Raw genomic sequence first — 26,367 nt, 5'->3', positions numbered from 1 at the left:
TGATTGTTGTAACCAAGATGTAATGGAAGTATATTGCTTTTATAATCCTACTTATTTTGTAATGGTGTTCTGCGTTCTTTACCAGCCCAAGTCAAATCTGTAAATCTTAAGTATGTGCAATAGCAGTAACAGCTATGTTTGCCTTGGCAATAGCCACTAATAACCAGCTGTTGAATACAAGAACAAGGAATTGTTCATCTAAAAAGTTGCCACAATGACACAAATGAGAAAAGAGCACTTCATCTTAGCATTAACCTCCATTATTAGAGCATGGAGACTGGAAGTGATCTTTAGAGAAGCCAAGGCTACTGTATTATTTATCTTGCTGGGCCCTGGTAGAAAGAGAGAGTAACAAAGTGCTCAGGTTTCAGCCTGTCGCTCTGTCACTCATTCTGTGTTTTCTGTGTCCAGTGTATCCACGTGAGCATGAGGGCAAGGGGAATGGAAATGGCCAGCAAGGACTGTGTGCAAGTGGCAGTCCGGGTCAGACCCTTCAATAAGGTTAGTAAAGCTAGATCATCTCAACTGCAAAGATCCATGCTCGAATATGTTTTTAGCTTATTATACGATTTTATTTGGATGTCCTCCATAATGCCTATTTGAGATGGAAGAACCGCTTTAAGCCTTTTAAAAATTCAAGGTTTTTCATATACAGAGGGAGCGGGATGCAGGCAGTCGCTGCATTATCTCAGTGACCAACAACAATATCATTATTCAGGACCCTCGCAATCCGCAGAACAGCCGCACATTCACTTTCGACTACACTTACTGGTCTCACAGTGGCTTTAGTAGGAATAAAGATGGTCTGTTCGTATCTGAGGAGACAGGTGGGCGCTACGCTGACCAGGTAACAGATATCAGGTTATATAGAGGATATCTCATCTTGCAAAACCGATGCATCTTTGTTCATGTTAGCAAATGTAATTGCAAAAGCAGTGTGCTTTTTGAAGTTCTAAAATCTTGCATCAGTCTACAATTGCAGCTATATTTATTGTGATCGTGTAATTGGTGTTGTGAAGTCTGATTAACAGCTGAACTAACAAAGTTCCTATTTGGTTCAATCCCTCTGTCCCTTGTGGTGATTATCAGGAGAGTGTGTTTCTGGATTTGGGGCAGGGCATCCATGATAACGCGCTGCAGGGCTACAATGCCACATTACTGGCATATGGTCAGACTGGATCTGGGAAGAGTTACTCCATGGTTGGTTATGGTCCTAACAAAGGCCTTATACCCACCCTCTGCGATAGACTGTTTCAGTCTATTAAAAGCATGCAAGATAGCAGGCAGTGTCAGGTTTGTCAATTATATTTATGCAACATCTCACTGTTTTGCCAAATCTACACTGCAAAGCTGGCTTCTAAAGTGGCATTTACATTTTTAACACTGACTGGTTAATTTCTGTAATATAACTAATGAACTAAATGTGTTAAAAAAAACAGGTTTATATAATATTAATAAATCTTTGTTTTAGTCTCGTACATTTTAAGTAACTGAATATGGTTAGCTATATTTTAACCATGTTTGAATAAAAATGAATACATAAATCTTAAATTTAAACCTAAATATGAACTGAATGTGTTAAAAAAAAAAACAGGTTTATATAATATTAATAAATCATATTTGTTTTAGTCTCGTACATTTTAAGTAACTGAATATGGTTAGCTATATTTTAACCATGTTTGAATAAAAATGAATACATAAATCTTAAATTTAAACCTAAATATGAACTGAATGTCTTAAAAAAAAAAAACAGGTTTATATAATATTAATAAATCATATTTGTTTTTGTCTCGTACATTTTAAGTAACTGAATATGGTTAGCTATATTTTAACCATGTTTGAATAAAAATGAATACATAAATCTTAAATTTAAACCTAAATATTGTTAATAATAATAATAAATGCATTCATGCAAAAATACTATTACCTGTTATATTTCGTAAGAATAAAAAACTCTTTTTAACCAAATACAGGTGTTTTTCAGCATGTTGGAAATCTACAATGAACAGGTAGGAATTCATCTTCATCTGATGCTTATGAATTCACGTTTAACTGTTTTGTATCTAACGGTTGCCAAAATCCAGTCCCCAGTTTATTTGTAATCGGTGCATTTCTAGTATTAAGTATATTGTGGATGAAACCGTCTGCTAAATGATGGCTAGCTGATGTTTATGTCATTATGCACTATTTTACTTGACTTGCATGGTATCTCAACTTGTGCTCAGGTTTTAGACCTGCTATCGAAGACCAGCCGATCTGCTGGTGGTCTTCGGGTGCGAGAGGACCAGCAGAGGGGTTTCTACGTGGAGGGGCTGAGGCGGGTGCCCTGCGACAGTGCAGCACAGGTGGAGCAGCTGATGGAGCAGGGCACACGCACACGCACCACAGTGGCCACACACATGAATGCCAACAGCAGTCGCTCGCACATGCTCATCATCATCCAGCTCAAACAGGTGTCCATTCTGCCACGCATATCACACGCATGCTTGTCTGAAAATGTCTTTACTAGCATTGTTTACACATAGCATTAACCTGCAATCACCCATTCAGAACACAGTGTATTTACTTGCATTGATCCAAATCAAAAACCTTTTTTTTATCCATATAATTGATCTAATATATTTTCTTTCGCACAATATTTGAAATTTATGTTCTACGTGATGAATAGAAAAAATGGTCTCAGTTACGGTTATGGCAGCTGCAATTAAACAATCATGAAAATTTGTCTATGCGCTGATTTCTATTTATCACTACTCCTGCTGTGTCAAAGGATTTTGTTTACAATGTTTCTTACAGCATTGAGCATTGTAGCCAATCACAGGTTTATTGCAATGGCCAATTAGGGGCCTTAAACCATTAAAAAAAATTACTTAATTTTCTCTTTTTCATTTAGTTTAAATTTATGTATTAAAAAAAACCTCACAAAAAAATATTAAGAAAAAAAATCTATAAAAGTATCTTAATGATACTAAAATAACACTGCTCAGTCCATGAGCTCCCTCTGCATTGAGTTCTGTTGATATTGTGAATGTAAATGATATTCAGTTTTATTTTCTCAGAGATTCTTACCTGTATTTTCACTGTGCTTGTAGATCTTCTCAAAGGAGTGCATCACCAAACAGTCCAACATTTACCTAGTGGACTTGGCTGGTAGTGAGAGACAAAGGTCATCAGGGTCAGAGGCCGACAGGCTGAAAGAGGGCACTGCCATCAATCTCAGTTTAACTACTCTTGGAAATGTCATCAGGTCAGCAGATATAGATCAGATATTTACTCATTTTCAGTGTTGTCTATTGAAACACTGTATATTAGTCACTCTTGTTGCATACAGATGCAATGTTCTCTGTTACTGATTGTAATGGAAATGACATAAGAGTACTAATATAATAATCTGTTATGAATTGTTTTTGCTTTATCTGTCTATAAAGTGCTCTAGCAGACATGGCTCTTGGGAAGAAAGTAGTTCACATCCCTTATAGAGACTCTGTCCTCACCAAATTACTGCAGTCTGCTCTTGGTGGTAACAGCCGAACCGTCATGGTAAGATTCTGTAACATTGCTCAGAGGTTTCTCAATTTAAACTAAACTAGAACAAAGTAGTTGTGATGTTTAAGAATGAAATAATTTGCATTGAAGTGTTTCTTGTCCTCATGCACAGATTGCAACCTTGAGCCCTGCAGATATTTGCTATGAAGAGTCTCTTTCTACTCTTCGATATGCAGAGAGGTGGGTTCTTACATAAAAAGTCACATTTAGTCATTACTGTATATACAAATGCTCTGCTGAATATAGACCACGTTAGTTTTGTGTCAGGCTAATATACATACTATATTCCACTGGAGACTTTGTCACTCTTTTCAGGGCCAAGCGGATCCAGAATAAAGCTGTGGTGAATGAAAGTCCCACAGAACGGCTAGTGAAGGAACTCAAGGCAGAAAATGCAAAACTACTTTTGAGACTAAGCCGACTGGGCCAAGAAGGCCGTAAAGCTGATGATGAGACGAGTATGTAAAGTGATAGAAATACAAAGAAACTTGAAATGCAAGTACATTTCGTCTAATTCAACATGTTGTCTGTTGTAGAGGAGCTGCGGCGATTGTTGACTCATAATGAGCTGCAGATTCGAGCCATTCAGACATTGTGGGAACAACATCTCCAAGAGGCCCTAAAAGACTGGGAGACTCAGTATGCAACTATAACACAAGTACTCAAAGATGCTCTTTTACATGGTGTGACTGTAAGATTTAAAACACTAACTGGTTTCTAATAGCAATGTCTGAGAATATGTATATTGATCAAATGTATACATTGAATTCACTATCACTTAGCTAAATTCATATTTGTGACCCTGGACCACAAAACCAGTCTTAAGTCGCTGGGGTACATTTGTAGCAATAGCCAAAAAAACATTGTTTGGGTCAAAATGATCATTAGGATATTAAGTAAAAAGCATCATGCATAAAGATATTTAGTAAATTTCCTACCATAAACATATCAAAACTTAATTTTTGATTAGTAATATGCATAGCTAAGAATTCATTTGGACAACTTTAAAGGTGATTTTCTCAGTATTTAGATTTTTTTACACCATCAGATTCCAGATTTTCGAATAGTTGTATCTCGACCAAATATTGTCCAATCCTAATAAACCATACATCAATGGAAAGCTTATTTATTCAGATGTATAAATCTCAATTTTCAAAAAATTTACACTTAAGACTGGTTTTGTGGTCCAGGGTCACAAATGTAAACTTTTTCCAAAATCATCATCTAAAGACTTCCTGCATAGAAAATATACACAATTATATCTTATGTCAAAAAGGCTTAAAAATGGTACCTGGTCTCAGAGAATTCAGTTTAAACAATTTAAGATTTTACACAAATGTATTTTTCCTGTACACTATGCTGCAAAAGCTGAGCATATTACACTCATTCAGTGTTTTGAATTTGCTTTTATTTGTATATTTTCAGTTTTGATTTTAATTTCAGTTTTAAGTTATGTACTTAGTTTTTTTATATTTATCTTTAATTTATATTTATTTTAGTTTTACTAATTTCAGTACTTCAAATCATTCTTATATAAATAATAACATTAAACATTCAGTTATTTCTAGTTTTCAAATTTTTAATATTTTAATATATATATATATATATATATATATATATATATATATATATATATATATATATATATATATATATATATATATATATATATATACTATTTATACATACTGTATGTGTGTGTATGTAAAGAGAGAGGGAATAGCCTAAGTTAAAATAAAAGTAACTGTAAAACTATTAGTATTTATTTAGTTTAGCCAAAAAGTCATTAACAAACATTTTAATGCCTGGTAGTTCACGTATATTTTCATATTTAATAGGCTGTTTGTTTATGAATATACAAATCAACTATTTGAACCTATTAACCTGTGATCTGTACATTCATTAATGATTAATGATCATTTCTTTTTAAGGAAGGGGTTTTTCTTTTTTAAATGAACTTTTTCATGTAATATTTATATATTTTTTTAGTTGTGTTTTAATTAACAAAAACTATTTTTAATAGATTTAGTTGAAATTTTAGTTAAAAATAACAACGCTGTTATGGACAGTTTCCCCTCCAGCAATCAAGAATCCTTTCCCACATTTATTCTTTATCTTGGAAATCTCTTTCTGCTTTAGGAACGAAGGATGATGCAGATGCATCCGTACATAATGAACATCAATGAGGATGCACAGCTGTCTGGCGTCGTGAAGCTCTTCATTCAAGAAGGTGAGTTCCTCTTACAGTAGTGACATCAGACCCATTATCATGGGCGTATATGAATCCAGTGCAGTATATGTTTTTTTGTTTGTTTTTTATGAGAAGGTGAATGGGATATTGGTCTGGCAGACAGTTCACCCGGATCGCTCTGCATCAGAGGTTTAGGGTAAGTCAAGCATGAGAAAAATGATGTAGATTGTATCTGTCTTTCAAAAAATGTGAGCTGCTATTTAGTTTTCCTGTTTTCAGAATTCAGGAGAAACATGCTGTTTTCTCAAACCAGCAAAGGAGAGTATCAATTACCCCTGTGTCTGGGTCAAAGGTCATTGTGAACGGAGTGCCAGTATCTAAGAGGATAGAGCTGCAGCATTTGGTGTGTTTTATTATGTGTACGAGCTAAATACAATTCAGTGATAAAGACATTTCTCAATTCATCACGATGCATATTTATAATAATGATCATCTTTTTTTATAAACAAATCATTGTTTGAGTGTTAAACAACCTTTGTCTCTTGCTGATAAAGGATCGACTCGTCTTGGGTTCGAACAGCACTTACCTGTTCATTGGCTTCCCCTCGGAGCGTTCAGGAGAGGACTGGAGTCGTTATGATTATGATTACTTCCAGTCTGAGCTGGCAGCGGCCGAGGGCTTCCATATTCAGTCTCTGTGTGACGATCAGGGCCACCGTACGTGTGGGATATGGATTTGAAATAGATTGAAATGTCGTTTTTTAATATAGATATCTTTAAGTTTGGACCAATTTAGATGCATTCAGTATTTAGTTATTTATAAACCATTATAGTATTTAATAATCTTTTGAATTAGCTTTTATTTTTATATTTCATTTTAATATTAGTTTTAGTCATTTTGCTGTTTTTGTAACTTTTATATTTTTTTGTGCTAAGTTTTTTGAAGTTTAGGTTTTTCATCTAATGGTTATATTTTATTTTATTTCAGCTTTATTTAAATTAATGCAAATGATTTTTAATAGTTTTAATTAACAATAACAACACCTACAGGGCCACACCAGCCTGACCCCAGTCTACTGGCTGTGTTTTATGACTATATAAAGCTGATGCCCATGGTGACAGAAGCTAACCAAATGAGTAAAGAGTTAAAGAAGGTAAGTACAGAAAAGGCCTTTTAATATGAAATGGAGCTTAAAGGGATAGTTCATCCAAATATGACATTTTTGTGATCATATACTCATCCTCAAGTTGTTTTACACGGGTATGAGTTTCTTTTGTCTATTGAAAATAAAAGAAAATATTTTGAAGAATGTTGACAGCCAATGGTCTCCATTAACTTATATAGTACAGAAATAATACAGAAGTCAATGGAGATCAGAAACTGTTTGGTTATGAACATTCTTCAAAATATCAAATTCTTAAAACAGCAGCGGAAAGAAATTCATACAGGTTTGGAAAAACTTGAGGTTGAATAAATGATGACAGAAATTTATTTTTTTGTGTGAAACTATCCCTTTAAAGTATAGTTCACTAAAGTATAGTTTTAAAGTACTTTTAAAAAATAAATGCAGACCAGTCAAACACTACTTACTTTAGCACTCTGACTCCTATTACCTGATTCTTTCAGTTTTTGAGTGAAATAATAATTCAAGCACAAACACGTCTATCATTGGGCATTTTTACAATGGCAGTGTTAACTAAAAACTTTTTGAAGTTGCATCCACACTAATATATAAGGTATATATTTATAAGTTTATAGGTATAAGTTTGAGTCGTGTGTATTGTAGCTAAACGTAAAAAATAATGCACCTTTCAATAGCGATTCTTATTTTTTCAGGGAGTTGAATTCAAATTGGAAATCAAGAACCTGGCAATGTCAGACTCTAAGGGTCATGACCTGGAGAAGGACATTGCAGTGAGAGTGACATCTGTGGAGAGCAAACAGGTGAGAAATCTGTCAGCATCTGATTTAATTACAGATAAAGCCCCCACCCTCACTTTTAGGATATGCACGACACATAAGAGCAGCAAGAAGAATGAGAACAGCAAACAGGCTCTTTCTCAGAGTACAAAAGAAAGTAGGACTTCAAAAAGGAATGTGCAGAATTCTTGACTGCCAACTAGTGTTTGACACAGATGTCAGCAGATGTGGTCTTCAAACATATAATTAGATGTTTTTGAAAACATGGACCAGTGTAATTGAATAAGAGACTAATGCAATTACAGCATCAGATGTAGAGCCGAAGCACGAGGGCGTTGATGTTATCCCTCAGCATGCACAAAAACATTCCGGCTCATTTGAACATTTTGTCATCATTTACTCAGCCTCATGTTGTTCCAGGACTGTAAAAGTTACTTTCTTCTGTTGAACACAAAATAGGATATTTTGAAGAATATTGGTTACCAAAAATTTCTACCATAAACACTTACTCCAACAACATTCATCACAAAATAACCTAGTCAGTTGCTACCAGCAACTGTTTGGCTACCAACATTCTTCATAATATCTTCTTGTGTGTTCAACAGAAGAAAGAAACTCTTACAGGTTTGAAAGGAACCATTTTGTAGCATTTCATTTTATTTTTCATAAAGTTCACTTTTATAGTACTAATCAAGGTTTATTATTTTATTTTTAGCACTAAAAGCAGTTCTAATTTAATTTTACATGCCTATTTTCCACTCTCTTTAAACAGGCAATTATTGATCCTATGCCTTTCAGACTTTAATAAAAACATGAGCTCTGTTATGATCTAAATGTCCATGTTTTTTGTCTCGTTAGGTTTGGATGTGGTCCAAAGCCAGATTTGTCAACCGTAAGTTTCTGATGGAGGAGGTGTACCAGCAGCAGGTGGTAGGAGGAGAGGGGGCAGACCGAGCTCCACTTCCCAGGGACAAAGATCCGTTCTGGGATCCTGTGGAGCCCCTGCACCTGGGGAGCGCTCACCTGTGGCTGCAGTCCCTGGCGTTCCGCATCCCTCTGGAGGAGCAGGTGGAAGTGGTGGGTCCGGAAGGAACAGAGGAGGCCATACTGCAGGCACAGCTAGTGCCCTGCAGCCCAACAGGATTGTGGGTTACATTCTGCATTTAAATGTTTAAATGTGCAAATTAAATATTAGTAGTGCTACGATATTTATACACTGCAGGCCCCTGGGAGAAGACGACATCCTTATTGACCCGTCAGAGCTGCTTGGGAAACGACTGGACTTCCAGCTGGTTTTGGATCAGTGTTGTGGCCTACGCTGGGTTAAAGAGGCCCGGAACCGAGGCGTGCAAATCGGGTTAGTTTGAGTCAGTGATGGCAGTATGTAAAGGAGAGTTTGTTGGATTTATATGGATCTTATGAAAGCTTAGTTCTGTTTTAGATTAGAAATTATACTTATGCATGTCCTAAAATAAATTAATGAAAGATTAATTTATTTATAAAAGATTACTTAATTCATGAAAGTTTATTTCTGTTTTATGTTTAAAATAATACTATTGTATAATTATCATAAAATTGATTATCAACCAAAATAGTTATTCACCGCAGTGCATAAATTGTCTGATTTCATTGTTATTTTAGTATCATTTATGTAGCGTTAAAGCTTTTATTTTAAAATTTAAATTGTAGTTACCTTTTTGATTTTTGTTGGGATTTTGTTACTTTTATTAGTTTGTTGTAATTTATTTTTAAGTCCATTTTAGTATTATTTCTTTTAGTAATTTTAGTACTTGAGCTTATTTCAAAATTTTCTTTTAGTTTAAGTTTTTCATCTAATATTTATATTTGATTTTATTTTAGCTTTGTTTCAATTGACAAAAATCTTTAGTTTACAATAACAACATTGTGTCTGATGCTTTGCATCCCTGTTGAGATTAGAAATGAAATCTTATTTGAGCTCAAGAAAGATCTCTGTGTTCTGCATGAAGCATCATCATCATCATCTAATAATGTGTTCAAAATCCTGAAATCCAGATTCTTCTGAAGTTGGCTTGTATACGCTACTAGATGTGTTTTATGTTCAATTTTTTAATTTTTTTTGGTTTTGTCCCTGTTATGGTCCATGCCATTCTAAAATATATAAGCATTCATTTTCTTGTAATGTTACAAGAATAAAATGAATAAATAATAAACTAAAATAAACTATAAAGTTATTAAATAACAGGCTAAATGAATAGCCTAGAGACTGAAGTTCAACTGAAGATCTGAACTCTGGTTGACAGGTTTCAGGTATTTGACTGCCCACAGCCTCTCTACACTCCAGCGGTGTGGCACAACGTGAACCCGCTCTTGGATCACAGAATCCAGTTCACTGCTCTGAGAACCTCTCAGGAACTGCTCAACTTCCTGCAGAGCAATGCCCTGGTGCTGGAGCTGTGGGGCCTGCAGGGTAAACGTCTCTGATGCAAGAAATATTAAACTACTGTTCAAAAGTTTGGGGTTAGAAAGATTTTTTATGTTATTGATTGAAGTCTCACCAAGGCAGTAATATTGCAAAATATTATTATAATTTAAATGAACTGTTTTCTGTTTCACTATATTATAAAAAGTCATTTACTTCTGCAATAGCAAAACTGAATTTCAGCAGACTTGTTGTGTTAACATGTTTGTGTTTGTAGAAGGCTGTTCTGAATTAGTCTCCTGTATGGATGGAGTGAAGATGACTCAAGAGGACAGCATTATTATTGACAAGATTAGTACATCAGAACACTTGGTATATATAAACAGACCAGATATATGATGTTTCCAATAAATGTCCATTATTTTTGTTAACATAAAATGCTTTGCATGAGCCTAGAAAACCTATTCAAGTTGCATGTGTATTTATGTTTGTTTAGACTGCAGAAACTGGAGGCTCTGACCTCAGCTCATCTCTCCGAGCCCTTCATCAGGACTTGGAACAGCTGAGAAATTCTAACGCAGCACTAAAGAAAGAAAACAGTTCTCTGAGAGAGCAACTCAGCTCAGCCAGAAATGGTGACTACTTGTGGTTAAGTCATGCGGGACATTATTGCTCTGTCAAGATATTTGGGGCTCATCCGGGATCAGAACACTAGTTATTGTGTTTCCATTTTTTAATTGCTGTGGCCTCTGGTTTAATGATTAAATTAAATTGTAGTAATCAAAAAGCATGTCTGATTAATTGAAATAATCAAACTTAATTTTACAACAATTTATTAAAAGTTTATCTTTAAAATGACATTTTTAGGGCCCTATGAAATTAGTTTTATTTTTTCCCAAATTCAATTTTTTTTTTAATTCTGTGTTGTCTGTCTTTAATTTTTCTGTATTCTGTTTAAATCATTTAATTAAATTTTAATAATCAAAAAAAGTATGTTTAATGAATTGAATTCATAAAATCATCTTTATTTAATCATTTAATTAAATTTATACAATTATAGGGGCCTATATAATTTATTTGTTTTTTCAGAAATTCAGTGCTTTGATTTTTCTGGATTTATGATTTAATACAATTATTAAGCAAAAACACTGGTAATCAAATGAAGGCATAAAACATTCACAATTTAAATAATCTTTTAAAATACGATCAAATAAAAATGTAACAATTGTATTGCTTGGCAAAAAAAGTGCTCAACAGAAGATTACTGATTATATTAAAACAGGAAAGAAAAAATGTGATATTCCTTAAAAAAAGTTTTAAAAATGTATTATTATTATTACAACTACCACTACTTCAAGAAGAACATTTACTGTTAAGTACACACATTTCTGTCATAATTTCCGGTTAAACCAAAATTTAATTTTGACAGGTTATCATGAAGACTTTGAAATGTGTATATGTATGAAATTTGCCAAATTCCATGAAATTCTGGACCATACTATATTGTAAATTCATTTTTTATGACTGGATTCCTCAATTCTGTTTTGCATCACAGAAATTATAGGGACCTACCAATACCTTTTGCAGTTAATGTTAAAATAGCAAGCATGAAACATGCAAAAACACAAATGTATTCACACAACAGCTCAGCATTTCTTCTACAAGTGGGCCACTATATTACCTAACATGCTCAGTTTCTAACACACATTGTGTCATTCTTCCTCATTTCTGCCGCAGGTGTGGAGAATAACCGCGGTCGGCAGGAACGCAGAGGCAGTCTGAGGCCCAGCTGTGATGCTGAGTTTGCCAAAGCCTTAAAAGTGTTCTACCACAGCATGACCTCTGTTAGGGGGCAACTTCAGCGGCTGCGCAGACACAAACCCAGTGTAAGTAGGCAAGTCCCAATCTCTGTGTTCAGACATGAACTTTGACTGTAATGTGACTATACATTGTGGTTGTGTTTGTCTCCATAGGAGGAAGCAGACCTGCTGGGTCTCAGATTGTTTGTGGATGAACATACGTATCTCCTGAAGGACTTTTCTGAACAGTTGGAACAGTGCGTCACCACTCTCAAACAGGATGTGGCTGCCATTGTACGTCGAAAACGAGAAAAGTCTGGGATTTGGTCCTGATACGCCTATTAAATCAAACATGCTGCTGCATGAACTTAAAAGACTAAATCTTGATTGAAGGTTGACAAAGTTAGATTCATGAAATGTATTCATGGAATTAATGTTCTGTTTTGGTCTTCAGAGTGCATTTAGAATAGGACACTATCTATTATTTTGAAACCGTTAAATGTGGTATGTACCATGTGTTAATGTTTACACAGTGTAAGAATTGTTTGTATACTGTAATATTCTGATAACTCACTACATTTGTAACAATGTATTCAAACAGAGTGCACTGCACTGAATATTATATCCCACAATGCAATGCACTCAACCATTGCTACTGTGACAAATGAACTACAGTGGAAGAAATATCAACCTTGACTTTTAAAGTTTTGACTCATTTGTAGGGCTGGAGATTGATACAAATGCATTTGGACATATATCAGGTACAGTACATCTCAAATGCTGCAAATAAAGGGAACCCTGTCTGTTTGTACATTACTGTAATATTAAAGGTTAAAATTAACAACCAATTTATATGCAAACATTTAAATTGTACATTTTAGTTTTTGTAGTAATAATTTCTAATGGTATAAACTGGATGTCATAACTTGTTTTCATGGTGTTTTTATTTAAATATACATTAAATATTGAAGAACAGGTTATGTAAAAATGTTAGTATGTAATATAGTGCATACATTTAGTAAAATTTTCCTCTCTATAGTTCATTTTTTTCTAGCCAACTGTCAAGTTTATTGACAAAGAATGGCTTTCCTGAGGTACTTGACATTGTTTATAAGCTGTTTTATTGATCCCTTTCCGAGGATAAAACACAGATTGAGCGTCAGGGTCCCGGGCTAGGCCCTCAGAAATGGCCTAACTATTGTAAAAAAAAAAATGCACATTTTTTAATTTTGGTTATTTTAATTACAAAACAATTATTTCATTAAAAGTCAGCGGTTCAATTTTATTGTAGCAATTCATAATTTAAGATTGTGTTGGAGTGTGAAGGGTTAAACGAAGCAACTTTACTCCCTGTTAAAATTCTTAGGCCTAAATTAGAGGGCCAAGAGACACTAATTTTCAAATGAAAGCTAAATTGACCAATCATATCTTTTCCCTAAATGGGTGGGGGTTAATATTACTAACATTAACATTTTTTGACAAGTTTAGTCAGCTGTGAAGAACACTTTAGAAAAAAAAAAGTTTTGGAGTTAAGGGCCACACTGCACTTTTCGGTCCATTGAGTGAATTGAAAGAACATAACTTTTAAACTGCAGCGCTGCGGGAAAGTGGAGTAGATTGTGTGGGTTTAAATTTTAAAAGACGCTGCAGAGCGTGACGTCATATTACGACCGTTGCAGCGTACGAAGAATTTTTGCAGCACAAATAGGAAAAGGAAGACATAACTTACTTCAGAGCTATATTTGCTGCATAAAACCACAGCTTTTAAGAGCCATTTCAGTCCCAGCACTTACACTTATTTCGATCATCAATGGGTAAGTTATTTCAAATCTTATCAGGCCGCCGTCCCGACTGATTGTTTTCTGTCCGCCGCTGCCATTGTTTTGTAAGTTACATGTTAATGTTTATTTGGGAAAACAGTAATTTTGCATGATTAGTGGTCAAATCTATAGATCCTTACACCTTTTTGCTGTAATTATGCACAATAATGATTTTTTTTTTTTTGTCCGTTACTTATAGGCCGCGCCAATCTAATGATATTATCAGCAAGTAATATATATTTATTTGAGCATTGCTTGTTTGTGGTCGTACTATGCTGTTTAATAAGGGTGCTCCGATTTGTAACAAACACATTTTTAATTACTCAAGAAATTAAGTTGCTCCAACTGATAGATTTGTTGGCCTGGTCTGGCACAGCACCAATTTATATGACCTTTTTTCAGTTGGAATCCACAGCTATCTTATTTAGCATGTATAATGAACAACAAATAAGATGTTACACATAACACTCACAATAGCACACACACCCAAAATACAAAATATTTACACTAAATGTTCTAATACTCATCACAACAATAACAACAATAAAAACTTAAACATAACAGAAACTCTTTAAATGTCAAACATAACCGCATAAAACACTAATAGGTCTTTCCCTTCGCTTAAAAATAACTTAACACAATTTCAACATTCACTCTCCTTATCCAGTCCTATGCAAATGCTGGGAACTAAAAATCCACTACCTACACTTCCATAGTTAATAAGACAATTTTATTAAAGGGGTCATATGATGCGATTTAAATTTTTCTTTCTCTTTGGAGTGTTACAAGCTCTTGGTGCATAAAGCAGATCTGTAAAGTTGCAAAGACTAAAGCCTCAAATCCAAAGAGATATTCTTAGAAAAGTTAAGAGTCAACCACGCCCTCCTAAAATGCCTCGTTTAAACACGCCCCCACGTGGAAGATTTGCATAACACCGCCCAAATGTTCATGCAAAGAAAGAAGGCATAACTTTTATTCTCGCTGTAGTATTGTTGTTACCGCCGCCACCATGTTGTGGAGACGTGTTGTTTGTTGTGAAAAGCAATACTACTTTGTTTAGCCTTCCAAAAGAGGACGAAGCGGAGTCCAGCCTGGGGTCATGAGTTTTGAGCAGCATAGAGTAGCGCTTGTGGTTTGTAATTTCTCCGATCACAAATGCAGACATGGTTTTATGTTTACGCGGCGTGATGCAACATGTAAAAACACAGTATAAGTCATTATAATCAGTAGTTATATCCCCACTGGATGCAACAAATGCCTCATTTATAATGGGTTTTAATGTCTCGTTGCTCCATCACAGTATGGAAAGGGGCGTAACTTTCCATCACACACTTGAGGTATTCGGCCAATCACAGCACACCTCGCTTCTCACACCTAAGACCTATGAAAAAATAAAAAAATTATACAATTCAGAACACAGAGCATAAACAATAAACAACAATATACAGAAAATAAAAAATAATGTTTTTTTTTAACCTTAAACCTCATAAACACATTACACCAAATACACAAAATAATGTTCTTTTTAGCAGCATCATATGACCACTTTAAGTTACTACAACTTTCAAGATTAATTTTTAAAGTGATTCAATTAATGCAGAAATGAGTTTAAATTACACACAATATTAAATTAATGTAATAATTTATGTCATCTGAACTCAACCAAATAATGTTTGCAACTTAAAAGGTTTAATAAAATGATTAAATGATAATTTTTAACTTGCAACTATGTATTTATTTAGGTTGTGGTAACAGGTCCCCTAAATCATTTTTCAGAGCAGTGCTTCCCAAACCTGTCCTGGAGGACCCCCTGCCCTGCACTTTTTGTATGTCTCCCTTATCTAACACACCTGATTCCACTCATCAGTTCATTAGTAGAGACTGCAAGAACTAAATTGGGTGTGTGTGATTAGGGAGACATACAAAATGTGCAGGGCAAGAGGGTCCTCCAGGACAGGCTTTGGAACCACTGTTTTAGAGAGTATGTGAGGCCTTATGTGTGTGCGCTCCGATTTGGGAGCACTACTAATAAGGTTTAGTTAAGTTTTGTTCACAAGTCAATTAAAAACGGTGTTCTTGAGATTTAAGAAATTGTGGTTCATCAAAGTAAGCATCGGTTAAAGTTGTGAAATCGATATTTTCAAACTAGCCCTAATTATATAGGCCTAGCTATGCATTTACACAAAATTGCATGAATTGTCGTGACATACTGCATACTGTTTCACAGACTATAAAAGTAGGCCGTATACAGTAAGTAAATACTACATTTTAGTTACATATTATACATGGAATACGGTTTGATATGTACTTTATTTAGTTAGAAGCAAACCAGAATAGCATTCTGCAATCTTTCAAACAACTCACAGATTCATTGGTCTCTAAAACATTTTCTCTTATTTCTATTAATTATTCTGCTACAGTTACATAATTCACAAATATAACAACCCATGACAATATTACAAAATCTAGTTCTTTCTCTAACTATATTTTCTTTCAACTCTGGGTGTGCTTTTAATGTCTTTCATCTGTGAGAATTAGCATTTCTGTTCATATAGTGCAAGAAAAAAAGTCAAACTTTTCAAACCGAAACACGGGTGATCAAATGGAGGGATTTCCAGAGTGTTTGTGCCACAATCATAGTGCAGATTTCTCAGCCATTTGAGCAAAGTGCATGCTAACAAACCAGTCCCAGTGTACCATGCACAAACGAGGACACTAAACTGGAAAACAGCAACACCGTAAGGAAGCTTTAAATGGCAACAAGAATCTCTATGCTCAAGCAAGCAAATGAATAGGTGCTTCACAAGACTTATGTCGAAGCCAAGCCAGTTAAGCCCTGTTTAATCTCTCACTTAAAGGACAGAGAACTGAATGCCATGTTTGTTGAGGCGGTCGACGATGGTGGTCTTGGCGAATGTCGCTCCTGGAGTGTAAACACCGCCGCTGTGGAGAATCACCCAATAATATAAATTCAGAATATGCCACTTAAAGGAACAGATCACTGAAAAATGAAAATTCTTACCCTCAAACTGTTCCAAACCTGTATGAGTTTCTTCTGCTGAACACAAAGGAAGAATGTTGGTAACTATACAGTTGCTGGTCCCCATTGACTTCCATAGTATTTTCTTCCATACTATGGAAGTCAGTGGGGACCAGCAACTGTTTGTTTACCATCATTCTTCAAAATATCAACAGAAGGAATTCATACATGTTTGGAACAGCTTGAGGGTGAGAATTTTCAATTTCGGGTGAACTATCCCATTAAAAATACAAACTGCTTATTTAGATTTAGTTTTGACCTCATATATGGCTGGACTCACGTTTTTGGAAGAGAATCGGATTCGTTCAACATGGTAAGGGCCGCCTGAACCATAGCGATTGGTGTGGCGACGTATCCTGCCTCTAGAAAATACCACACACAAAAAATGGAAATGAGAAATATTCATTGATCCACTGCATGTTACAGCTCACTTTTGGGGGGGTTTCCACTGTGTACAATACCTGGTACTTTTTTTTTTAGTATCACCTCGGTTGAGGTTCCAAGCGAGCCTTACCAATACTAAAATGTGACGTGTAAACATGGCAGATCACTGATTGGTCAGAGAAAGTCGTAATCCACCCACTTTGAAGCGGTACTGAACTACAGTGGAAAAGCAAACCGAGGCAAAGTAAAGCGAGCCGTGCCGAGTCGTACCACACAGTGGAAAAGCAACACAATATGAGGCAGATTTGAATATGGTACCTGGTCCTTTGACAAGAGTGCGGATCTTGCCGTTAGGTTTGCCCTCACTGGGGTCTGAACCTTCAGTGTAACCCTCTCCAAGAAAGATGAAACGGAAAGAGGCGCCCTCCATCTGCAGATATCACATTTAAATGAATCGGATCCTAAAAATAGAGCTGATAGCCTAGATGATGATGATGATAATGTGGGTATAATACCTGTTTCCTAGTGGGACCTTCTTTGGAGAAGAAGCCGAATGAGAAAAACTCTGGAAACTGCAGACAAAATATGTTTAAGATTCACAAACTACAATGTAGGCATGAAATTAAATGCAATATATTGCTTTCACAACATGATATATTATGTTTTACCTTCATGAGCAGATTTCTACCAAAGCTGAACTTTACAAGAAAAAAGAACATCAATCCAGCGAAGACAAGTTTGAAAATGTTGGAAATACCGCCGACACCAACATACGCCCCGTACTGAACCTGTAAGAAACATACACAGAATGTTAGTACATCTAAAACAATAATAATAATAATTTATGGCAATGCATGTTGTTTTACAGTTATGCAAGTAATTTTGATTATCTTTAGTAAAGGTAGATGTCAAATATTATTTGATTCTGATGTGAATGAATGTGACACAGTCAAGTCAATATTCAATTAATTTCAATTCAAGCTTATTTGTATAGCAGTTTTTACGATACAAATCATTGCAAAGCAGTTTGTTTGTATTAACTCAATATAACAAGTTTTGAAACACTGGTAACTTATATATGAATGATGTCAAGTTGACCCTTCGAATATGGCGGAAGGCTTACGTATAGTGAGCGGTCCATAGTTACAGTCGCTAATGAGGCATCTACGTATACATATCTATGGGTACAACCAGAGCCGTTGAGAAACAGAGTTGCAACACTCCCATACGCTTCCATAGGAAATGAGGAATGCGGAAGTAAAGTGTGTCATGGAAAGGCCAATAGTTCCAAACAATCAATAGTTCCAGTATTGAAGCCCATTCATTTCAGTGCTTCTCAAGCACACTCGCCAGAAAGTTGAGGAAATTACAGCAGTTTTTGGCATTTTAACGCATTAGTTTACCTCTTGGAAATCTGGCCAGTAGTTATATTTTATTAAATGCGTTATAGTTAATGTTTAGTTTTAGATAATAGGCAGTTATGCTATATTTGCATTTAGATATAAATATTATATTAGTACTAAAATTACTAGAACTGAAATAAAGTGAAAAAACTAATAAAAATCATTGAGTTCTTCATTCATTCACCAATGTTTTCAAAAATCTCCGTTTTGGTCCGTTTACACTGAAACGCAACCCCTTATCTAACAAAACCAAAATGGTCAATCTTCAAAAATTCCGAAATACTATAAACAAAAGGCTTGAAAATACCAAAATATAATAAACAAAAAACCTAAAACTCACCAAAATAAACGCATCCTAAAACGAAAACTCACTAGTGTAAACGTAGCCTTACTCTTGTACATCTGTTGCTTAGCCAATGAAATGTCTTTACACAAATTTCCAGCAGGGGAAAAAACCCTCATAGTGTGTGGGATTTTTTTTTTTTTTTTTTTAAGGACTCAATTTTCAGGCACACAACTTACTGAACTGCCTTTACTTACATCCTTCACAGTTGAATTACAGTGACTTGTGAGAAAAAAGACTATTGAAAAAAAGTCTATGAATTTATGAATTACTGCTTTAATCTTGTTGTTTAATCAGTCAGTGTTGTCATTTTTCTAAAACCTCATGCGTTTACTGGTTCAGCTAGTTCAGTTTCAGTCCAGTTTAACTGGTTCAGTGTTGAGTTAACTGACACTCACATTTTGTTCCCTTGCTGCCTTTTCGAGAAGCGTCTCACTGCAGACCACAAGATCCAGAGGGTGTGGTTGGATCTAGATCCAATTACATTTACCTTATCCTACGCCCCCTGGATCTTTTGGTCTGCAGCGAGCCCTAGTTGGCCTTTTCCAATAATTCTATGTGAAAATTATGTGGAATGTGGGGTTGTTCATTGATATTGAACAAATGTTATTTTATGTGCATTTGTAATTTTTATTAGTTTTTTTCACTTTATTTCAGTTTTAGTAATTTTAGTACTAATATAATATTTATATTTTGTTTATATATTTTATATATACACACACACACAACTTAATATTTCAATTAAAAGATTTGAAAAAATTTAACTTACCGGAGACTCATTGAGTTCTTCATTTAAGTAGCGCTGGGTCCTTTTAACCACTGATGGATCGGAACCCATGAATGGAATTGCATATTGCTGCAACTCGTTACTATAAAACAGTGTGCCCCTGTAAATAGAAATTATTATTTTTTTTGTTAAAAACAGACATGAGCAGGTTAACAATTCACAATATTACTGGTTTGACTATATTTTTATTGTAAAGTGCACCTATTATATCATTTCGAATATTGCCTTTCATGTAGTCTGTAATGTAGCTGTATATGATTGTAAACTATCTGCAAAGTTGTAAAGCCGAAAATGCTTGATAAATAAAGTTATTGGCTCCCAAAAGAAAGAATCAACTCTGTACAGCCTAAACGAGTTGTCAGTAATTCGAATCCCACTTCCATGATGGCTACACATAACGGGGTAACATAAATGCTTAATGTTCACCAATGTTCTACGTTGGCCAGCTGCGAACAACTTCAGATGCCCTCAAACACTGTAGCTTGTTCGTGTGGTAAACATCATGTTGAGAAGATGCTGTGGATGTAAATTTGTTTTTTCACTTCCAAATGATGAGGCTGCACAGAATCTGTTAAAATTCCGCGCGGTAGACCAATCATTGGCCATCTGTCCAATCAGAGCAAAGTAGGCTAACGGAAAGGAGGGATATAGAAACACTGAACTGCTCTGAATGAATCGTTTGAGAATCATTGGAAAATGAAGTGATATTAAATGCATATTTTGAGAAAACTGAAGGGTTTTTTGACCTTGCATGCATGTAAAACTTATTGTAGGAGAAACTTAAATGGAAAAAAAAAAAACCTTAAAATCATGAAAAACCATTATAAATGGACTTCTTGAAATACTGCAGATGAAATACAAATTCTATTGGTTGTCACACACACCTCCTTTTAATTTTAGTCCCCACCACTGGGAGAGGCTTGTGACCGAACTTCTTCCTGAGGCTCCGCAACTTGTCGCTGTCGGCTAAGCCATAGATGGCCGACTGCCAGGTGCCATCATGGATGCAGCCTCCCTGCGGGCACACACCAGAATGTGGGTCAGCTGACACTTAAACACAGAGGCTTTTTAGAAATGTTTTCAGGGTTTTTAAGTTTAAAAAAATAAGAGCACCAACCTCTGGACCTGCACTCGCAGTCAAAAAGCTCTCAATGGATGTTAACGTCCCTGGTAATGGAATTTTTTTTATGCATGTTAATATGCAACTAAGAATGTAGTTAATATAATATAATTAATAATTTAATATTGATTGAATTTAATTAATAATTTAATATAATAATTACATGACAAACATACCTTTAAACTGGTCCCTGGTGTAAATGACGCCAATGTCTGCAGGAATGGAGTCAAAACCACAGCTTCCCACAATGTAGACGCCCTTTTCAGCAGCCTGGTCATGGTAGTTCAGCTGCATACTCTCCAGGAACTGCAGCAAATAGAACAAAACAACACTTAATTCTATATTTTGGGTTTGCCCTCAAACCAAAATGTTGCTCAAGTCAACATTAAATCAAAACAGACCCAATTTGCTTGATACACATTTCTGGCCTTACAATTCATCATGTTAGTATAAAGAATGTCTTCACGTTTTACTCAGGAATATCACATTGTGGAAATATTGTGAATATGTTGACTTTAAGGCTGCGTGTCCACCAATGCGTTTTTAGCCAGCTGAAAACACCCAGCTGTGAGCGCTTGAGAGCGCAGCATTTTATTTTTTCCTTCAGTTGAGATGCTGTGGTTTCTATGATATGGAATATCCGCTGAAGTAATATATGACAGACGCATTGTGAATTAAATGTTTCTCCAAGCCTTATTTTTCATAACAATAATATGGTAGTCAATTCCATCTGGTAAAGACATAACTACTCAGAGACAAGCAATATTAGCTATTCACGCTCAGTGTTCTGCATAAGGTGCTCCCATTGAAAATGATTGAAAAAATGCGCTAGCCTCAGGAAAAATGCTTTGATGGACATGCTGCTTAATATTGTTATTACCCGTTTATGGTTTTAGTGTAATTTTGATTGATCATGAAAAAAGAACAAAGTGTCAGGAAAAAGCACCTGTGGTTCTCCAGAGATATCAATGCAGTGTGTTCCGTTCTCCACACAAGACTTGACAACAGGTTCACCAAAAAATCTGTACTGTAGAAAGGAAAACAAAATCAAATTGCTGCATCAGTAGTGTACTATATATACACTATTTCTTGAGCAGCAAATCAGCATATTAGAATGATTTCTGAAGGATCATGTGACACTGAATACTGGAGTAATGATGCTGAAAATTCAGCTTTACTTCACAGGAATAAATTACACTCAAATATATTAAAATATATAATATATAAAAATATTTGAATTGTAATAATATTTCATAATATTACTGTTTTTACTGTATATTTGATCAAATAAATGCTGCCTTGCTGAGCATAAGAGCCTTACTGACCCCAAACTTTTGAATGGTAATGTAAATTATACACCTTCACGACACCAAACTGAAAAAAAAAAGCCCAACTACAACTAGATCCGGTTCCAAAACAAAACTTAACTCACACACAACACAGGTTTTGATATTAGCGGCCTCGGGTCTCGGTCAATTTTAAAATAAAATAAACATGCTTTTTCCAAATGGACCTGATTAGACCTGAATTCTTTTCAACTATCCCGAATGCGTAGGCTACTTTCATTTTCGTGTTAAGTGAGGAACGCACATAGAAAAGGGTCTCAATTTGATTCCAATTCACAAGCTCTCGATTTAATTCGATATAATATAGTTTTAATACAAATGTTATGAACAGTAAACAGCATTTTACATATGGTGAATTTATAAAAAGAAATTAAGAGCCACAGGCCTGTATTTTAAACCTTTTCTTTTTTTGTATAGGGTCCTTTTTTAAACAATAATAGGGCCATATAAAATGTCCTTCTTAATTTTTCTGGTAATCAGATGAAGGCATAAAACTATTTAATTTATCCTAATCAAATAATAAAAAAAAACTTTTATTTTTTGGCAAACAAAGTGCTGCACAACAGAGGTTTACTGTTAAAATTAAAAAGAAAACAAATGTGATTATTCCTTTAAAAATAAAGATTTATTATTATTATTAGTAGTAGTAGTAGCATCGTCACAACAATTCATAATAAAGACTAATAAAAATAAATATATTACAGACACTTTCCTTCCTGTTAAACTAAACTTTTATTTTGACGGGTTGCAGCTGCTGTGTATGTGATATGATGGTAGTTTTGTCAAATTAAACGGTAAAATGCTAAAGTGACTCTCAGAGCAGCGGGAATTAAATTTGTGTATTCATATCAACATAATGAGACGACAGAGGCTGAAAACACCGCGAGCGTCGTCCGCGCTTATGTAAACAATACAGTGCGTTGCACCATCCGCCATCCATTCATTGGGGAAATTATGGCGCCTTTACGCGTGATGTCAAATGCTTCCGCAGATTTGTAGTATGATTATAGAATTTTACCTGAACATTGCAAATCGCACGTATTGCTTTTTTCTTGCTTCTTGTCAACAGTATCTCCGCCATGATAAGCACTGAATGAGTGACAGGCTTTATGATGTAACATTGTGCAAGGTAAATAAGAGGGTGACAGCTAGTGGAGAAGACTGATAAAAAGATTTACATTAATCAGATCTTCTTTTAAATGTTTCCTGAAATAAATACCGGAAAAGATCAATTTGAAGCTTTTGAGAATCGATATCGAATCGACGTCATTTAAAAAAACAATTAATCTAAAATGTTTTATTTTATTTTTATTTATTTTTTTGCCCAGCCCTAGTCAGGTACAGATTTTAGGACCTGAGAAGACCTCTAGTGTAAATTAACATTTAAACAATATTCTATACAATATGTATACTATTGACTAAAAATATCTGGGAAAAAATCTTTACTCCTTTAGATATGACATGACAATTTTTAAAAAAAAATAAATACAACTTAAAAAAAGAAAATTCTAAAGCCGCAGTCACACACTTTGAGTATCTGAAATTTCTTTGAGCATACAAAACTTTTTCGCATGAGCTTTAATTTCTGCTCTCGTATGAGTGAAAGTCAGTGGAATGAAAAGTGTGTTGTGACTGACCCTTAATACAAGATCATCTGATGTTCTGTGTACAAATGTGATTATCTTGTTTGAAGGACAGTATTGCATAACCACATATAGTCAAATAGTTACCAGCCTGATGTAGCAAGCTGGGTAAACATTAGGGTGTTACATTACAAAAAGTAATTTATCAATAGCCTGATGTTTTATGACTTATCATATATATAATGCAGCTCATATATAAGGGATTCTGTGTGCTGCATACTTACAGGCCCCACACAGCTGAGCACAATAACAGCCTGTTTGCACATGGCAGCCAATGAATCTGGATCGCCGACATCTGCGATGAGAATATCTACCTCAGACTTCAGCTCCGGCTTACCTGAGAATAAACATTTTATACATGACTGCTGTTATGATATTGCTTGTACACTGCAATTATGCAAACCGTGCTGGGTTATGTCTCACATTTAATGCAAACTGATGAGACTGTAAATTATTCAAGATTACGATTTACTGCATAAATGCAAAACGGTCTAGGCCAAACTCCACGTCATAAATAATTCAGTTGGTTCACTAAGATCAAATGACTTTCACAAAAAGGAGTCCTAAACAGTCCTATCTTTATTCAGTGACCCGTCTGGCTAAATTAATTCTTATTGAAATCTAAATATAACTCTGAGCAAATGTTCTGCTTGAGCCCATCCATTCAAAGCTACACGATTAAAGGCATTGAATATGTCACTGGAATGTAATTTTCCATCAGCTGTTGAGGATTAATTAAACCGTCCCTGAAGACCACAATGACCAAAGAGCCTTTTGTTCTGAAAAATGCAAGCTAAACAATGCAGTGTATGTACCACACGGAGACATTTATCTGTCAAAGCAGACAAGTATCAAGCATTAAAGAAAATCAGTTCACTGCCAATTGCCACGACGTGGGTTAAAGTCAAGTTGAAGCCAATATAGCTGGGTCAGTGCAACCCTTCTAACACTTACACATCTTTGCCAAGTTTGCAGCTCCTACTGTCTATAATGCTTCCTTTTGTACTTCGGCTAAAAGCATAACATTTAAAATGCAGATATTTTCAATGTCATTCTGCTCGACTGTCCTGGAACTCTTTCAAAAGATGCAAACTATCAGTAAATATCTCAGACAAATTAAAACAAAATATACAACTGCTGAATATTCAGAGGTCAAATGAAAAGTTTCCAAACTTTTGTTTGCTATGGTTGTGGAATGCACTTATATATTTATTAGAACTCTTAGCATTTTACTTGTAATAATATTAAAATATCATGCAACATATTAATTAACTAATATTTTAATTATAATTGTATGTGCTTTTGTCATTTAAATTTTTTGTTTACAGTACTGTTTATATTATCTGTTTTAATTACAGGCAGTAATTTATATACAGTTTTTAATTTGAACTTTAGTTAAATAATTTAAGTGTCTCAAACTGTCAGAATATTGGTTTCGTTTAGTTTTAGAAAATAACTAGTTTTAGGTAAATGCAAAATGAATAGATATCACTCACAGTCATAGAAACTCAAAAAATAGTTCTTGCAACATATTGCATCACAAAAAATATCACGTAACCAAAGTTTTGGCTAAAATCCCATACTTCTTAGTTGTTACAGCAGCAACCAAACAACGAATGTTACAAGACAAGAACGTTTCGAAAACTTTTTTTTTTTTTTTTATGATTTAACAGAGTTAAAAAAAATAACTGTACTATGGTATTTTTGCAGAAACTAAGGTTGCCGTTGTTATTTTTGGGGGGTGCAGGCATATTGAACCGTTATATCAGATCACTAGATTCAGATGTAAACATTTCAAGCAAATTTAGCCAAATTCAAGGAGGCTTCACGCACTGAGAGCTCCGGCGGCCTGCTCCACAACTTTCTCCAGCTTGGTTCTGTTCCTGCCGGCTACGGCCCATTTCAGATTCCCCTTGGGACCCTCGGATGCGGTGCGGGCCACCTCCTCCACCACAAACTGTCCCGTGAAACCAGAAGCGCCAAAGATGACGATGTGGTAGGGTCTGCTGGATGAAGTGCTGAACGCCGCCATAGCGCTGCCGAGCTGCTGATCGTCCGGACTGACACTGGAAGAGACAGACTGCGAGAAGCGCAGCGAACACCTGACAGTCGAGCGACTCACTTCCGTAGCGAGCGGGCTAACGCCTTCAACTCCATGTTCATTGAAGAGCGTCATCGGTGTGCAGCTTTGTATGCGCACCTTCTGAAATGCTCAATAAAATGAGGGAGGAAGATGGATGCTCCATTGGGGGATTCGTTAAAAAAAAAAATCCACAGATTTAGAAGTTGTTGTAACTACAAAACTACGCAGAATCAAGCAAAGATAGTTTGTGTTGAGAAAATAAGAATTGCGTCGATTGTTCGCATACAGTACATCTAGAACACAACCGTGCAATACGTCACATTATCTTGTTTTTGATTGGTCTACTCTGTTTGTGGGCGGAATGGGGTTTGGGATAAGAATATTCTTAGGATTACAGTATGCTATTTGTAATTTTATGAAACGACGATTTTTAGTATTGGTACATTTTTAAATATTTTATGTGGTTTATAATTGGTAAATGAAATTTAATATAATACAAAAGTTAATAGACACAAATACACACACATTCTTTTTATTGTT

General features: G+C 35.1%; 2 protein-coding genes across 2 annotated transcripts; one reads left to right on the top strand and one right to left on the bottom strand.

Annotated features, from left to right (window-relative positions):
• The first annotated feature begins 24 nt into the window (after positions 1 to 24).
• kif28 (kinesin family member 28) lies at positions 25 to 14,103 on the top strand. Its single transcript, XM_042773650.1, has 23 exons — positions 25 to 501; positions 656 to 847; positions 1,090 to 1,293; positions 1,974 to 2,009; positions 2,226 to 2,453; positions 3,093 to 3,247; positions 3,429 to 3,540; positions 3,659 to 3,726; positions 3,862 to 4,004; positions 4,083 to 4,204; positions 5,686 to 5,776; positions 5,873 to 5,933; positions 6,017 to 6,140; positions 6,292 to 6,454; positions 6,788 to 6,891; positions 7,575 to 7,682; positions 8,517 to 8,803; positions 8,881 to 9,015; positions 9,941 to 10,107; positions 10,337 to 10,431; positions 10,556 to 10,694; positions 11,797 to 11,945; positions 12,033 to 14,103. Exons 1-23 carry the CDS (start codon positions 427 to 429, stop codon positions 12,189 to 12,191), a joined length of 3,117 nt encoding a protein of 1,038 aa, XP_042629584.1. The 5' UTR covers positions 25 to 426; the 3' UTR covers positions 12,192 to 14,103.
• Positions 14,104 to 15,969: 1,866 nt separating this feature from the next.
• LOC109102497 (saccharopine dehydrogenase-like oxidoreductase) lies at positions 15,970 to 25,935 on the bottom strand. The gene is made up of 12 exons (XM_042773647.1): positions 25,578 to 25,935; positions 23,969 to 24,081; positions 21,702 to 21,782; positions 20,932 to 21,061; positions 20,753 to 20,802; positions 20,520 to 20,650; positions 19,618 to 19,735; positions 17,771 to 17,890; positions 17,618 to 17,674; positions 17,421 to 17,532; positions 16,999 to 17,080; positions 15,970 to 16,621 (listed from the first exon to the last, which is right to left on the bottom strand). Exons 1-12 carry the CDS (start codon positions 25,918 to 25,920, stop codon positions 16,531 to 16,533), a joined length of 1,428 nt encoding a protein of 475 aa, XP_042629581.1. The 5' UTR covers positions 25,921 to 25,935; the 3' UTR covers positions 15,970 to 16,530.
• Positions 25,936 to 26,367: the final 432 nt, after the last annotated feature.

The sequence above is a fragment of the Cyprinus carpio genome, chromosome A17, assembly GCF_018340385.1.
Source record: "Cyprinus carpio isolate SPL01 chromosome A17, ASM1834038v1, whole genome shotgun sequence".
In the NCBI taxonomy this organism is placed as follows: Eukaryota; Metazoa; Chordata; class Actinopteri; order Cypriniformes; family Cyprinidae; genus Cyprinus; species Cyprinus carpio.
Note: the sequence above shows the minus strand (reverse complement) of the source record. Positions and strands in the feature narration are given on the sequence as shown.